The 16,611-nt window shown below is 55.3% G+C and overlaps 1 protein-coding gene across 3 annotated transcripts in view; it reads right to left on the bottom strand.

Annotated features, from left to right (window-relative positions):
• Positions 1 to 14,337, bottom strand: part of GRID1 (glutamate ionotropic receptor delta type subunit 1) — an 876,503-nt gene extending 862,166 nt beyond the window's left edge. The window contains exons 1-2 of one of the 3 annotated variants that reach the window (XM_038744273.1): positions 13,983 to 14,333; positions 9,957 to 10,112 (exon numbers count right to left, since the gene is read on the bottom strand). In XM_038744273.1, the coding sequence (XP_038600201.1) occupies positions 9,957 to 10,112; positions 13,983 to 14,061 (235 nt within the window). In that variant the 5' untranslated portion in view covers positions 14,062 to 14,333. Of the gene's footprint in view, positions 1 to 9,956; positions 10,113 to 13,982 lie in introns of all 3 variants that reach the window. The other 2 variants (XM_038744274.1, XM_038744276.1) reach the window with 2 other exon arrangements.
• Positions 14,338 to 16,611: the final 2,274 nt, after the last annotated feature.

Genomic DNA, 16,611 nt, shown 5'->3' on the forward strand with positions numbered 1-16,611 from the left:
GCACCATTGAATCCAACAGCCACTACTTTGGCCCCAAGTATGGGGTCATCCCACACCAGGCAGAAGAACTGGATGGCTTGGGAGCTCACGGAAAAGCAGGGGAGCATGCAAAGTAGCACAAATTGGCATGTTCCAGACCCCGTGGAACATCACGCCAGGAGCTCAGAAAGGCTTCTTCCCAGAGGACTCATCAGGGTGCTTTGTTTTCTTCTGATCTGTGTCATGCAGCTGAATAAATAGGAAGTCATGCGCGATTTTAATAACGCAGGATAATAGTCTACCAGCTCCAAGCTCCATAAATTGAGCCCACATAGCAAGCTGGATCCACCTCAAAATGATCAATCGTGTCCAAAGACAAACTTGTTTCTCCCCATCCAATTCTCCAGCTAGAGGAACAGAAAGCCTCTAATCTACCTTCCAAAATAAACTGGATTATTTAAGAGATTTGAGAGCAGCATAGCTTGAAAGTCGTGTCCCTTTGAGCAGCCTGCCCAGCAGATCCTGGAAAAGCTGAAGCCACTTGGCATAGATAGGTAGTGGGACTGTGAAACCCAGAGGAGGGGGGAACACTAGCATAGGACTCACCCTGCAAACCCCAACTTAACCTCCCACCTGGCCTTTCTACTGCTTGTCTACAGCCCTGCAGCAGATGGACATGATTCCAGCAGGAGAAGGTGATTTCCCTTTCCCAGGAGGGACAGGGTCAGGATAGAACCCCAGCCCACCTCACTTGTCACCCAGTCTGGGAGCTCTTCCCTTTTCCAAGGGCGGAGGAGGGGGGGACAGATCCCAAGCTCCAGAATCCTGAAAACCCACTGCCGCAGAAGGAAATGAAAAGGCCACAGGCATCCCTGTGGTGTTGATATGCAGCTCTTGGCTTGACCTGGGAGGCCTGGGGAGGGAACGATGTTGAGCATATCTCCCATGGTGCTGCGGCTTTGAATCGCAGCAAGCTGTTTAGAAATCTGTGGTTCTGTCGCCGGGTGAGCCCCTCCTTGCCTGGACTGGAGCTGGAAAGTGTCAGAAGCCCAGATTAAAGCAGCGAGATGTGGCTGCCAATATGTTCTACCAGTGGCTTGGGCAGTGGGTTCAAGGGAAGGGGTCGGAAAAGGGGCTTTGGACCTGGGTTGCTCAAAATCCTTTGAAAAAAACACAACATCCTACCGATGCTGCCGTGTTCTTGCTGAGGCAGTAAAGACAAAGCCTGTGGATACATGGGAAGTTGGCTGAGAAGCAACCAGAAGCTGTAATGGGAAGGTAGGAGGGATTGGGGTATACAAGACCCTTCACATGGGAGCTCACTCTGGGCAGGGAACCTGTCTACCAACTGTTGCATTGGAATCTCCCAAAACCGTAGTACAGTGCTCTGCACACAGTAAGCACTGAGTAAATCATCATCATCATCATCAATTGTATTTATTGAGTGCTTACTGTGTGCAGAGCATTGATAGTGAAAAATGAATGCTTGCTCTGAAATACATACTGGTGAGTCCAGCTCTGTGAGTTTCTCTCAGCCTGGGGCTGGTGGAATCCAGGTCAGGTGGGCACCACTTGGAGAAGTTATCATCCTGCCCTGCCCTGGTTGCGACCTCAGGCTGCCAGCCTGATCCAGGCCCAGGAAACCCAGGCTGAGTCAGGCTCACGTCAGGGGTTTGATAGAAATGAATGCAGGGAAAAATTTTCAGAAAGAGCAGAGAACTACACCGTGGTCTTCAGAGGGAGCCAGGAGTCACAAACACATTGATGCTACCATTTCCACTATCTGTAATTTATTTCCATGTCTGTCTCTTTCCGTAGATTGTAAGCTCTTTTTTTAATGGTATCTGTTAAGCATCTGTTGTGTGCCAAGCATTGTACTAAGAGCGGGGGTAGACTAAAGATAACCAAGTTGGACGCCATCCCTGTCCCTCAGAGTGTTCACAGTCTTAATCCCCATTTTACAGGTAAGGTAACTGAGGCAAAGAGAAAGTAAGTGATTTGCCCAAGGTCACACAGCAGGCGAGTGGTGGAGCCGGGATTAGAAGCCACGTCCTCTGACTCCCAGGGCCATAGTCTTTCCACTATGCCACACTCCTTTTGGGCAGGGATTGTGTCTAACCGTTGTATCGTATTGTGCTCTCCCAAGGCCTTGGTGCAGTGCTCTGCTTGCAGTACACACTCAACAAATACCACTGATGGATTGATTGATTGGGAGCTCTGGCATCAGCCTCCTAGACAATGTAGGTGCACTCCCAGAGCGGGCGGCCCATGGCTCTCGATGGGGAAACTGCCAAGAAGCAGGTGCTGCGCCAGTGGCATCACGTGGACAGGGAAAAATCCTGTCTCTACCATGCTGAACTGTTTCCCTCTTGAGACTTTTCTTTTCCCAGGCAGAGAGAAACCTCTTGCCAGACTCTGGGCCTAACTTCAGCAGCTGGCAAGTTGCACTGCGACCTAAGGGCCTGCACAGAGCACAGCTGCCTGGGATCCAGATGCTGCCACTCCCCCCTACCCATCACTGATGCCCACCCTTTAAAGGAAAGCCATTTCTTCCCTTGTCTCAGTGAAGACAGCCTCCAGCCTCCATGTCAGGCTGAGCAAAAACTCCAGGTGCGCAATGGTTTTTGGAGAGAGGGAAGCAGCCACGCTTAGGCCCTCTTCTCTACTGGGCAGGTGACCGAGAAGAGCTTGGCTGTCTTGTAGTTCAAGGCCTCCTCTAATCCTGCGGGTGGTTCTTGCAAAAGCTCGTCTGTCCACCGCTGGCCATTGGTGAGAGTTAAGATTTTTAGGGACAAGAAGCAGTGTGGCCCAGTGGAAAGAGCACAGACTTGGGAGTCAGAGGATCTGGGTTAAAAACCCAACCCTACCAGTTACCGGCTGTGTGACCTTGAGCAAGTCACTTAGCTTCTCTGTGTCTCAGTTTCCTCATCTGCAAAGTGCGGATAAAGCATCTGTTTCTCCCTCCTTCTAGATGGTGAGCCCCATGTGGGCCAGGGACCATGTCCACCCTGATTGATTTGTGTCTAGATCAGTGCTTGATGTGTCATAAGCACTGAACAAATATAACAACAATTAGAAGAAGAAAACAGAAGAGGTGGGCCCCTTATCCTTAAAGATGACCCCTCAGTCCATTTCCCCGGAGAGGCTCCTACCAGGATGCCTGAAATGCCCTCCCCAACCTGGGTGCTGGGCCAAGAGAGGAGCATACTCTCAGCCCCCTCAGCTCAGAAGCACTCAACACTCAGTGGTGCATGGCCTATTACTCTGAAGGAATTGTAGTAATTGCAGTATTTTTTTGGCACCTTTTATTTTGTTAATGATGTATATCTAGTTTTATTTCTATTTGTTCTGCCGACTTGACACCTGCCCACATGTTTTGTTTTGTTGTCTGTCTCCCCCTTCTAGACTGTGAGCCCTTTGGTGGGTAGGGACTGTTTCTATATGTTGCCAACGTGTACTTCCCAAGCGCTTAGTACGATGCTCTGCACACAGTAAGTGCTCAATAAATATGATTGAATGAATGAATGATGAATGAATGAATGTGCCAAGCACTATGCTAAGTGTTGTGGCACCTTCAGTACAATCAATCAATCAATCAATCAATCATATTTATTGAGTGCTTACTGTGTGCAGAGCACTGTACTAAGCGCTTGGGAAGTACAAGTTGGCAACATATAGAGACAGCCCCTACCCAACAGTGGGCTCACAGTCTAAAAGGGGGAGACAGAGAATAAAACCAAACATACTAACAAAATAAAATAGAATAGATATGTACAAGTAAAATAAATAAATAAATAAATAAATGGAGTAATAAAAATGTACAAACATATATACATATATACAGGTGCTGTGGGGAAGGGAAGGAGGTAAGATGGGGGGATGGAGAGGGGGACAAGGGGGAGAGGAAGGAAGGGGCTCAGTCTGGGAAGGCCTCCTGGAGGAGGTGAGCTCTCAGCCACAATCAGACACAGCCCCTGTCCTTCATGGCACTCACAGTCTAAGGAGGAGGGAGAGCAAGTAATTCACAGATGAGGGAACTGAGATACAGAGAAACAAAATGACATGCCCAAAGTCACATATCTTGTGCCAACCCTGGGCAAAACTCAGACTTCTCTTCCTCCCCGCTCTCATCCCCATATTCTTATCAGGCAAAATTCTTAAAGGTTTCCCACAGAACTTGGGGGCAAAGTCACTCCTCAAACCAGGGGTAGGTTCTGGTAAGCTGTGACCAGCCTGACCACCCTCCACTCCAGCCCCTTCAAGCCAGGAAGCTTCCCTGTCCTCTGTCCAGCTAGCTCACCGGCAGCCAACAGATTTGGGAACAACACCAGGCCTGAGGATCCGTTTTCCTACTCAGAGCCCGGATATAAGGAAGCCATTGATTGCAATCCAGCTTCTGCCACACACAGCTTGCCCAGAAAGAGTGCATGAAGGGATTAATGGGTTCTCCCAAGCACTTAGTACAGTGCTCTGCACATAGTAAGTGCTCAATAAATACCACTGACTGATTGATTGAGACCATGCATGGTATGGGACAAGGCAGAGCTTGGTCAGCTGATGGGCCCTCGGTTTCCCTGATAATAATAATAATAATTATGGCATTTATTAAGCACTTAGTATGTGCAAAGCACTGTTCTAAGCGCTGGGGAGGTTACAAGGTGATCAGGTTGTCTCTTGTGGGGCTCACAGTCTTCATCCCCATTTTACAGATGAAGTTACTGAGGCTCAGAGAAGTGAAGTGACTTGCCCAAAGTCACCCAGTTGACAATTGGCAGAGCTGGGATTTGAAGCCATGACCTCTGACTCCAAAGCCCATGCTCTTTCCACTGAGCTACGCTGCTTCTCTGTGATTACTCCAATCCTACCAAGGCAGACAGTCTCCCAGCAATGGCAAATCCAACAGGACTTAGAACAAGCAATCAGCTGAAATCCACTACATAAAGCCACTGCAGGACATGAAAGGGGGCAGGGAAAATGGATCATAATTCATCATTTTTCCCTACCTAGGAGAAAAGGATAAAAGCATTTATCAGCTCATACACACACAAAAAAAAACCCTCAACCATCATGCCATTCCTGTAGTCCGGTAGTCTGCAGTTCATAAAATCAATGAGTTCCCGGACTAGCCCTCCATCGCATGTCACTGATCCCAAGCAGGGGGGCCAACAACTGTCTGCAAGATGGACTTTTCTGGCACCAGATGTCCAAGGCCTCCAGAGAAATATGAAATGTCCTTGATCTTTTTCTGCATTTTGCAAAAGGGGCATAGGTTGGGAATCGGATATTCTCTTCAGAATCATGTCACTAACTTCACACAACACTTATGCCACTGGCCTAGGTGCTGCAGGCTTTGCACAGAAAAGTTATCTGGCTTCAAAGAGGTTTTATGATATGGGCATCGGGTTATGCTCTCTCCGCTCCCCACCTCAAAAAGAGAAAATAGTGTCCCAGGGGAGCCTTCCACACAACAGTAAGCCAGGAAACTTCAACAACATTTTCTCAACATAGGCACCCTCTTACCACTGTATTGTGGATTAGATGTAGGAAAAGAGAGCAGTGTACTGAGAAAGAATTTGGCTGCATACGGGTTACGGGGGTGATGATGATGACTGTGGTATCTGTTATGCGCTTAACTACGTATCAAGCACTGTATTAAGTGCTGAAGTAGAGACAAGATAATTAGGTCCCACATGGAACTCACAGTCTAAGTAGGAGGGAGAACAGGTATAGAATCCCCACTTTACAGATGAGAAGGAAGTGAGGCACAGAGAAGTGACTTGCCCAAAGTCATACAGGAGTCAAGTGGCAGACCTAGGAGTAGAACTCAGGTCCTCTGACTCGCAAGCCCGTGCTCTTTCCACTAGGTCACTCTGCTTCTGCAGGTGTAGGGCCATGAGAGATGTGGAAACAATCCAGGCTGAGGTCCAGGGCAATGCAATGCAGACACCTTTCTGCCACCCCACCGCCTGGACCCCAGAGGTGGCAGGGGCCACCGGGATTGAAGTGATGGTGCTGAGGCTGGGACCAGATTGGGGCCGGGACTGCAGCTGGGCCTGGAAACAGGGAGGCAGGAAGCAGCAGGTTGGAGACACGATGGGCTAGACTCATGGTCTCTAGCTGGAAGCGAGTAGTCTTACTGTCTCCTGGGGTTCAGAGTCATCCAGAAAACCTGCCATGTCCAGGATCCCTGCTTTCTCCAGGGACAGCTGTAGCAGCCTTGGCCAAGACTGTCCTTTCCAGGGACAAGCCAAACAGAGAGAGAGAGAGAGAGAGAGAGAAATGATGGGCAAGGCCCTGCAGATTGGAGAGAACGGGTTCAGTCTCAATGAGTACAATGCCACAGACACATTCCCTTCCCACAACAACATTACAGTCTTGAGGACCTTAAGCTCCCTCCAACCCATGAGGAAGGGGAGAAGGAGGCAGTGACAGTGGTGCTGGCTGAAGACAGCCCAGGGAAGCCTAGGGAATCTCTGATGTCGCAGAGAGGAACGGGGTCAATCATCTGTAGCACCTGAAAGTTTGGGAGGTGGGAGGAAGAAGGGGCAGGGCTAAGGCCAAGGAGCAGTAACTTCCTGCTGATGCCCACGGAGTGTTGGAACTCCCTTGGAGAGACATGATGAGGATGAGGACTGCACCAAATGAATGTGTTGTGTCAGCTGAGACGCTAGCTGTAGGAATTCCTCTGCCTTGATCCCAAGGAAAGAGGATGAAAAGATGGGGAAACTAGATGGGGAAACTTTAACTCCACTAAAGGATAGGCATTCCTGCTCCTTTCTGAGATTCCATCATCCTCTCCTGAACATCAAGACTCTCAGGCCATAGAATCTGCCTGCAATTTCTTCAACCTGGGAGCTGAGGGCTGCAACTGGGAGCCGGCTCTTCTCACCCACAGTAGCGGCCTCTCCGTATCCCAAACGGCCCATGGAGCCTGGAGCTGGATTGCGCCCCTGGATCCAGCCCTGGCTGATTCTGCCCACCTGGGACCTCTGGGTCTGGTTCTAGAGGGCCTGGCAGCTTCACGTCCCCAGAAGATCGAGGTGCTGGGTCACTGAGTGTCCACGGCAGGGAGACAGTGAAGAGAGGAGATCTAAGCAACGATTGAAGCTTGTGTCCCTTCACGCCTCTCCCTTCACATCAGGGATCACCCTGCGCTGACATTTCAGGATCACAGGAACGTCTCTCCCAGGAAGGATTTTTCTCTGGTTAGTTACAGGACGGGGCCGTTGAGGAGTTCATTCTTTAAATCTCCTCGCGAGGATGGGAGCCACTCTCTCTTGCTCACTTGTTTTGAAGACTGATCACTGCTGCTGTAAGACATCGCTTCCCAAGATTTGCAAGCCTTCCTTCCCCTCCCTTCCCACCCCCCACCCCGCCCCCAGCCCAGTCACACACAAAACCACGTTAAATCCTTCCTGGCAGAGCCAGCCGGGCGCTCGCTGACATTTTTCCTCTGCCCAAACCCTCTAACGGGAAGGATCCACCTAGGGAGCCACTTGTCGGCTGTTGTAAACTCCAGGAAAATGTTCTGCCAGAAATACCCACTCAAGCTCTGCGAGGGGCCTGCCTGGGAAATGAAGCCGCCGGAGGGGGGTGGGGACAGAGTGGGGGCTGAGTGGGGGGAGTCTCCCCACACTTGGGTGGGGGGGCCCACCCTCATCGGTTGGCACGGCTTGCCTTCAATCAATCAATCAATCGTATTTATTGAGCGCATACTATGTGCAGAGCACTGTACTAAGCGCTTGGGAAGTACAAACTGGCAACACATAGAGACAGTCCCTACCCAACAGTGGGCTCACAGTCTAAAAGGCTTACAGTCTAAAAGAGGCCTTCGCCCTCAGGAGGGACTGGCGGGGAGGAAGAAGGGAAGGGAGGGAGGGAGGGAAGGACCAGAGCTCCCAGCCCTCCTCTTCTGCAGTGTCCTTCCCTGCGCCCCAACAAGCCCCGACCCTGGTCCTAATGCCAGCTGGGCGGTTGGCACTCTTTAGGATCGCTGCTGCTGTGCCCCCTCCGGATTTCGGGGCCCCGGCAGGGAGATGCTTCTGTCGGATAGCGGCCGCCCACCTTATCTGCCCGGAGTCCCTTCCCCGTGACCTTGAACCCCGATGCCCCGTGGCGCCAAGTCCGGCCACCCGAGAGCCCCCCACCCAGCCTTCTCCCGCCCCCGCCCCCGTTGCTGGGAAGGGGAGGGGGCGGCCGGGGGGCTACAGACACCGGGGAGCCCATTCCTGAGGCTTTCAGCCACTTCAACGCGGAAAACCGGAGAGTCCAATAAAGAGGGGGTGGCACGGGTCCGACCGAAGTCAGGTGCCCGAGGCCCAGGGTTGGTGCCAGGGATGCCCCGCTCCCCTGCCCTCTGCGGCCGCCCCCCGCTCCACGCCTCTCCCTCCCAGACCAAAAGTTTCCTCCTTTCCTGGGGAAACAGCGCCAGCCGCTGGCCCACGGACAGCTGTGCCCACCCGAGCCAGCCTGGCAGCCCTCCACAACGACACCCTGGGCACCATCTCCCCCTTCTTCTCCCAGGCCAGGGGAGAAGCCTCCCCCGGACCCGAGGGGAGGAAGGAGGGAGCAGAAGCAGCTTCCACCGTTGACAATTTCCCCGACACAATCTCTCCTACACAACCTTTGGCCTTCACAGTCTCATAGGCAACCTCCCTTACAGAACCTCTCCAACACAACTACGCAACCTCTCTTTTAAGCAGGGGTGCGTGCCCACGGCGCTTTACCGCTATGAACCATCTTCGAGCAGCGCCCATTCCAGAAACAAACGTCCTGCCTGCAGAACTCACACATCCACAACGGGAAGCGGAGCCCGGAGAGAAGGCGCAGCTTCTGCCACAGCGCGCAGGGCCCGGGAGAAGCGCAAATCATCTTACAACAGCGCGCAGAGGCTGGACAAAAAGCATATCACCTACAACAGCGTGCAGGACTGAGCATAACGAGCATCATCTACAACAGGGAGCTAGACCTGGGCGGAACGCGCATCGTCTACAACAGCGCGCAGGGGCTGGGCAGGACGCGCAACATCTGCAACAGGTCGCTGGGCCTGGGCAGAACGCGCATCATCTACAACAAGGCGCAGGGGCCGGGCAGAAGGCTCATTCATTCAATCGTATTTATTGAGCGCTTACTGTGTGCAGAGCACTGGACTAAGCGCTCATCATCTTACAACAGCGCGCAGGGGCCGGGCAGAACGCGCATCCCTACAACAGCGCACAGGGGCCGGGCAGAAGGCTCATCATCTTACAACAGCGCGCAGGGGCCGGGCAGAACGCACATTCATTCAATCGTATTTATTGAGCGCTTACTGTGTGCAGAGCACTGTACTAAGCGCTCATCATCTGACAACAGCGCGCAGGGGCCGGGCAGAACGCACATCCCCTACAACAGCGCACAGGGGCCGGGCAGAAGGCTCATCATCTTACAACAGCGCGCAGGGGCCGGGCAGAAGGCTCATCATCTTACAACAGCGCGCAGGGGCCGGGCAGAATGCTCGTTCATTCAATCGTATTTATTGAGCGCTTACTGTGTGCAGAGCACTGTACTAAGCGCTCATCATCTTACAGCAGCGCGCAGGGGTCGGGCAGAACGCGCATCCCCTACAACAGCGCACAGGGGCCGGGCAGAAGGCTCATCATCTTACAACAGCGCGCAGGGGCCGGGCAGAACGCTCATTCATTCAATCGTATTTATTGAGCGCTTACTGTGTGCAGAGCACTGTACTAAGCGCTCCTCATCTTACAGCAGCGCCCAGGGGCCGGGCAGAACGCGCATCCCCTACAACAGCGCACAGGGGCTGGGCAGAACGCAAATCATCTACAACAGCGCGCAGGGCCTGAGCAGCGTCCCATCTCCCTCTTCCCTGGCCTTTCCCTGGACTCCTATCCCCGGGCTGGAGATGGAGGCTCCGATTCTGGGGAGCAGGACCCCGCCACCCCACCTACCCCAGGCCCTGCCCGGCCATCTGCCACACCTACCTTCCTGCACAGCCTGGAAGGGGTTGTTGGCTTCGATGAACTTGATGGAGTAGGTGATCTTCTCGCTTTGCAGGATGTCATCGTTGAGACTCAGGTCGGACACGGCCAGCTGGAAAACCTCGTCGTCCTTGGCCGCATTCTCCTCGAAGATGGCACCTGCAGGATGAAGGGTCAGACAGGTCACAGGTCAAAGGCGTTCCTTCTCCCCAAATACTGGGACTCCTGCTGAGCGTCCTCCCCTTTCCTCCAGATTATCGGTGTCACCACCAGCTCGCAAGTGATGCCAATGTAGCTGTCGGCCCCGCCACCTGCCAATGACACTGTCAGTGTCGGCATCCGTGTCAGGGACTGTCTGTATCAATAGCACTGTTGGTGTGCTCATTCATTCATTCCATCGTATTTATTGAGCGCTTACTGTGCTGGTGTCAGGGAGTGTATCAAAGTCAGTGGTTTTAATGACAGCATCAGTGTCAATGTCTGCGTACCACTAGCAGTATCCTAGTGTTAGTGTGTGAGTATTATCTTCAGAGTCAGGATGAGAGGTAGAGGCCGTGCCACTGAGGGTGGCGGTAAATTCGTGTCAGGGTCAGGGCCAAGGTCAGGGTAATTCTATTTATTTATATTGATGCTACTGATGCCCGTCTACTTGTTTTGTTTTGTTGTCTGTCTCCCCCCTTCTAGACAGTGAGCCCGTTGTTGGGCAGGGATTGTCTCTATTAGTTACCGAATTGTACTTTCCAAGCACTCAGTCCAGTGCTCTGCACACAGTAAGCGTTCAATGAATACGATTGAATGAATGAATGTATTGGTGTCACTATCAGTGTTTGGTGCCGCTGCCCGTGTGATGTATCACCGTCACTGTCGGCGTCGGAATCCGACAGCCGGTTGGTGTGGGTGTATAGATCTATAATTTCTATTTATTTATATGGATGCTATTGCTGCCCGTTTACTCGTTTTGTTGTCTTTCTCCCCGCTTCTAGGCTGCGAGCCCGTTGTTGGGTAGGGATTGTCACCACCGCTGAATTGTGCTTTCCGAGCGCCCAGGAGGTAGACGCTCAATAAATACGATTGAATGAATGAATGAATTGTCCGTGCCAGTGTCACTGTCAGCATGCTAGAGGCAGGGCCCCTATTTCTGCTGGAGCTCGTTGTGGGGCACCGTTATTTCCAGGGTGGGGGTTCCGGGTGACTCCCCGCCTAAGGCAGAGGAGGCAGGAGTCAACCCACAAGCCTGGGGGTGCCCGGCGTGGCCGGAGGAAGCGAGGAGGGGGGCTTCCATGTGCACAAACTGCAAGGCCCAGTCCCTCGGGTGCAAAATCTCACACCCTCCGCCATTCATTCATTCTTTCAGTCGTGTTTATTGAGCGCTTACTGTATGCAGAGCGCTTGGGAAGTACAAGTTGGCAACATATAGAGACGGTCCCTACCCAAAAGTGGGCTCACAGGCACAGACAGGCACACGCACCGTACACACAAGGTGTGTACAATCCCCATTCCCACAAGAAGGATGCGGCTGGGGCGCACAGGAGGGCACAGAGCGGGCAGAGCATGGGCACAGCTTGCTCCCATGTGCCGGCTGCAGCGCAGAGGCGCAGCAGCGGAGTGGCCCGGTGCCTCCCGGGTTGGAACCGGCCATCTCACTGGCTTTCTGCTTCGGAAATGTCCTTGGAGCATCGGGCTCCTTCCCGGCCGTCGGGGCTGCGGATGGTTGTCGGGGCGCCGGACGGCTGAGGGTGTCTTCAGGGAGCCCGGGCCTTGCAGTTCAGGGGCTGGAGGCACCGGGTTTGGGGGTGCAGGGCCAGTCCGGTCCTGACACTCTCCTCCACCCCCTCGGGCCGCCCCCCGACTAGTCGGGGGCGAATTTATGCTGGGAGCACCAAGCCACCTCGGACAGTGGGGAGGAGCTCAGGGGGCTGCGTAACCAAAAGCCCTCCTGGGAGAGGCAGAGGCCGAGGGAGGCAGCGGTAGACAAGAGACACGGAGACCGAGGAGGGAGATGGAGACGGAAAGAGATAGACTGCTCAAGGCAGGGGCCGGTTGAGCATCTCTGCAGGAACGGGGAGCGCTGGATGGACCCAAGCGCCGCCCGCGGGTCGGAACCAGCCGCTGGACAGTCCAGCTCTGCCTCTCTCTCACTACTGTCCGGTCCAGGGGCGGGGGGCGGGGGGGGGGGGCGAGCCTCCTCCTTCTCAGGAGCAGCAGACCCGACCAGGGCGCGTCACCCCGAAGGGGACCGAGGGGAGGGGTCCCTGGAAAGCCTGCCAGGGACAGATCGCTTCCCGGCCTTTGTCAGAGCCGTCCGGCCACGGACCCTCCAAGAGAATGGCCCTTCTTCCCCGCAAGAACAGGCTGGGATCCCGTGGGAGAAGAAGGGAGGCAGAGAGGGAAGGACGGAGGCGGGATGAGTCTCTCCACGGGTCCTCAGTGGGAGAGAGGGAGGGAGCCATCCCGGGCCTCTCCGTGAGTACAGCCCCTCGCCCTGTGCCCGGCGCTCGAAGAGGAGCCGCAGTGCTCTCTCTCTCTCTGCGCGACCCGTTCCCTCGCCTCCTCCCCTGGGCCCCGGACAGACAGAGGACAGAGATCGGAAGTTTCTCCCGTCGCTCCTTATCCTCGCCTTGGCTTCCCTGCTGTCCTATTCCCCCCGAGGCTGCTGCACCCGACCCTCTCTCCAGGGCAACGAGGACCCCCCCCCCCCCCAAATCTCCGGTTGAATTTCCTCACTTCCAGGAAGGTCAAAGCGAATCCCCTTCCCCCGCACCGGCCCACCGGCTTGTCCCTCTCTCGGCCCCTTTCAACATAATAATAATAATAATAATAATAATAATAATAGTATTTGTTATGCGCTCTGTGCCAAGCAGTGTTCTAAGCGCTGAAGCACTGTTCTAACTTAATGCTAGTTGAACATGCTGCCTGGGTGCTGCGCCCCCCGGGGCCGCCCATGTTGGGGCTCCCCCGGTCCCTCCTCTTCCTCTCCCCGGACCCCCCTCCTCCTCCTCTCCCCCAAACCCCCCTCCTCTTCCTCTCCCCCGGACCCTCCTCCTCCTCCTCCTCTCCCCCGGACCCTCCTCCTCCTCCTCCTCCTCTCCCCCGGACCCCCCTCCCCGGACCCACAGGCGAGGCCTGCTGCCCATGTCGGAGGCCGTCGAGCCTCGAAGAATCACTACTGTCAGCGACCTCCACAGCTGCACCCGGTCACACAAACACCCCGTCACACACACACACAGACACACACAGAGTCACCCACAGACACACACCCAGTCACACACAGGCAGTCACACACAGCCACCCAGCTCTTGTCCTTGCCTAGCCAACTTGATCTCAGGCTGTGTCTGTTTTTTGGCGGGGCCGGGGTTGGGTGTCGGGGGAGAGTCTGGGCGGGTGGAGAGGGGTGGGGGGTCTCCTGGGTTCTCGCCTCTCTCCCCACCCCCTTTGCTGGATGCTCTCCTTGGGGAAGGACCACCCTGGGCTGTCAGACCCTCTTCCCTGCCATGGGGCCGGCCCAGGACGATCCGGAACGAGCGAGGGGTCATTCCTCTCCACCCCCACCGCCGGGTCACAGCGACCCCCGCCCTTCTGCCCACGAGGATCCTCCCTCCCCTCAACCCCCCTCTACCAACTTTGCCAATCTGGAAGGGGCAAGGGACTGGGGGCTGTGGGGTGGGGGGGACCTGCCGTCCTTAGCTGTAATTCTCTTTCCTCCCCCAGAGTTCATCTCTCCCGCTGTCTCTGCTCCCTCTGACATGATCGGGATTTGGATGAGAATCGGCCCCTTTCCGAGGGTGGCTATCTCTCTCCCTCTCCCCCTCTGTCTCTGTGTCTCTTCCCCCTTCCCCTCTCCTCTCTCTATCTGGTTCTCAATCTCTCTGGCTCTCCCTTTTCTAGCTCCGGCCTGTCATCTCTTGGTCTTTCGGTCTCTGGCTCCCAGGTTCTCCGTCTCTGTCTCACCGCCTCTCTCTCCGGTCTCTGTGTCTTGTCTCTGTCTCTGTCTGGGGGAGAAGGGGGGGGTCTCTCGCTGTCCTCTCTTACCGATGTGGATGATGGAGTCCGCCCGCACCGAGACGCACTGAAACATCCAGGGGAAGAGCCACAGCATCAACACTTCCATGTCCCCCCTCTCGCACAGCACATCAGCCCGGGTGGGTGGCGAGACAGAGGGGAGAAGAAAAAAAAAGGGGGGGGGGAAGAGAAAAAAGGATCCGACACTCCCCCAGGCACCGGAACCCCCCGCTAGCCGTGCCCGCAGCGCAGTCCTGGAGCCGAGGTGCCCGGGGCTGGAGAGGAAGAGGGGGCAACCGGCGGGGAGGAGGAGGAGGAGGAGGAGGAGGAGGGAGGAGGAAGGGGGAGGGACGAGGCAGGGGCTTCGGAACCCAGAGATGCCCCTTCCCGGGGCTGTCTGAGAGGCGGCGGCACCGTGCGTGTCTGAACCCCAGCACACTGCCAACTGCGGAGGATGCCCCCTCCCCCTTCCCTTCCCATCCCTTCCCTTCCCTTTCCCTCCCCTTCCCTCCCTTTCCCTCCCTTCCATCCTCCCCTCCCTCCCCCTCCAAGCCCGGGCCACGTGATTGCAGAGCCTCGCCACTCCGTGCGGGGCGAGGGCGCAGAGCGCAGGGCGCAGGGCTCAGCGCGCCGGGAGCCCCCGGAGGGATGGGGACACGGGGGGAGAGGGGGCGGCGTCCCAGGGAGGGAAGGAGCACCGGGAAGAGCCCGAGGAGCAAAGGCAACGTGTTAGGCCCAGAGGGAGGCAGAGGCAGAATGTGGCATCAGCTGGGTGCCCGCCTGAGCGCCAGGAGGACGGAGAGGGGGCTGGAAAGCCAGCCCACCCTTGCACCCCTCGCCCCCGACTTGAGGGCGCTGCCCCCCTTCCCTCTGTCCCGCAGAAAGTTTGAGGCAGAAGGACCCCCCTCCCCTCCCCTGCCCTGGAGACACAGCTCTCAAGGGCAGGCAGACCATCCCAAGGGGAATTTGTCAATGCTTTATCTCACAAGGCAGGCACTCTCAGAAGAGCCATTTGTGTAAGACAGCCCTGATCCATCAATCAATCAATCAGTGATATTTATTGAACACTTACTGTGGGCAGAGCACTGTACTAAGTGTCTGATTCTGTAAGATTCTCCTGCACTGGAGCGACCACCCCTCTCCGGACGGCCTGGTCTATCCCCCGGGCCGGGGGCTGGGGGCAAGGGGGTGGGCAGGGAGCATCGGAGGAGGGAACCGAGGTGTCGCCTCTACAGTTCCCTCATCTGTCAAATGGGGAGAAAGACTGTGAGCCCCACGTGGGACAACCTGATTACCTTGTATCTCCCTTAGCGCTTAGAACAGTGCTTGGCACAGAGTAAGCGCTTAACACATACCGACATTATTATTATTATCCCTTTCCTTAGAAGCATGGTGGCTCAGTAGAAAGCACGGGATTTTGAGTCAGAGGTCATGGGTTCAAATCCCAGCTCTGCCAATTGTCAGCTGTGTGACTTTGGCCAAGTCACTTCACTTCTCTGGGCCTCAGTTACCTCATCTCTAAAATGGGGGTTAAGAAAGACTGTGAGCCCCACGTGGGACAACCTGATCACCTTGTATCCTCCCCAGCGTTTAGAACAGTACTTTGCACATAGTAAGCGCTTAATAAATGCCATCATCATTATTATTATTATTTCCCCAACTTGGGCTTCGCTCTGTGGTCCCCCCACTATCCCGCGGGGAGGGGGCCCAGCGGAGGAGTCAGAACCTCCGGCTATCGGGGAGGTTTTTTTGGGGGGGCGGGACACACACACACACACACACACACATACATCAAAGCTGCCTTTTAGCCCCCCCCCCCCCGACCCCCCACCTTTTCACTGAAATCTAATTCATGAATGGGGCGTGCTCGGCCTCAGAAGCCTAATTCATGCCCGAAAACAAACGCATCAGTGATTGCAGGCCTCCAGACGTGAGGAGCGTTTAAATCGCGCCGCGGACCCGGAGAAAACACATTCATTCAAGGGGCCGAAACGTCATTAAAACTCCTGCCAGGGGACTGAGTCGAGAGCGGGACTCTTCTGAGAGAGCGGAGGGCCCGAAGAATGGACTTATTGAGCAAAATGTCCACCTAATGTCACCCTGGCGGGGAGCTGGAGGGAGAGAGAGAGAGAGAGAGAGAGAGAGAGAGACAGAGACAGAGACAGAGAGAGAGACAGAGAGCAAGCAAGCAGGAGGGTCCTTGGGCTCTGCCTTAGTAGTCCTTCAGTCCTCGCCTCCCCCAGGGAAAACTCCTTCCCCATCCCCTCTCCCCCTCCCAACCATCCCCTCCCCATTCCTCTCCTTCCTCCTCTCCATCCTCCTTTTCCTCTCCCTCCTCCTGCTCCTCCTCTTCCTTCCCCTTCTTGTTTCCACCTCACCCTGACCCTGGCGGACCTTTCAGAGGTTGAACTCTGAAGTTCACCCCAGTCGACTTTTAAGGGATAGTTTCCCTCCAGTGCCTCAGGGGAGGCCAGCAAATAAAGGTGGTGTTTTCCCAAGGTGGGTGGGAAGGGACTCTGGGTTGGGGGAAACCCCTTAGATTGGATGGACAGGCAGGGGGAGGCCCCAGTGAGAATCTGCTCAGATGGTTCTGGCCCCCCCCAACACACACCTGCACACACACAAACACCACACACACACACACACACACACACACACA

This window comes from Tachyglossus aculeatus, chromosome 3 (assembly GCF_015852505.1).
Source record: "Tachyglossus aculeatus isolate mTacAcu1 chromosome 3, mTacAcu1.pri, whole genome shotgun sequence".
Lineage (NCBI taxonomy): Eukaryota > Metazoa > Chordata > Mammalia > Monotremata > Tachyglossidae > Tachyglossus > Tachyglossus aculeatus.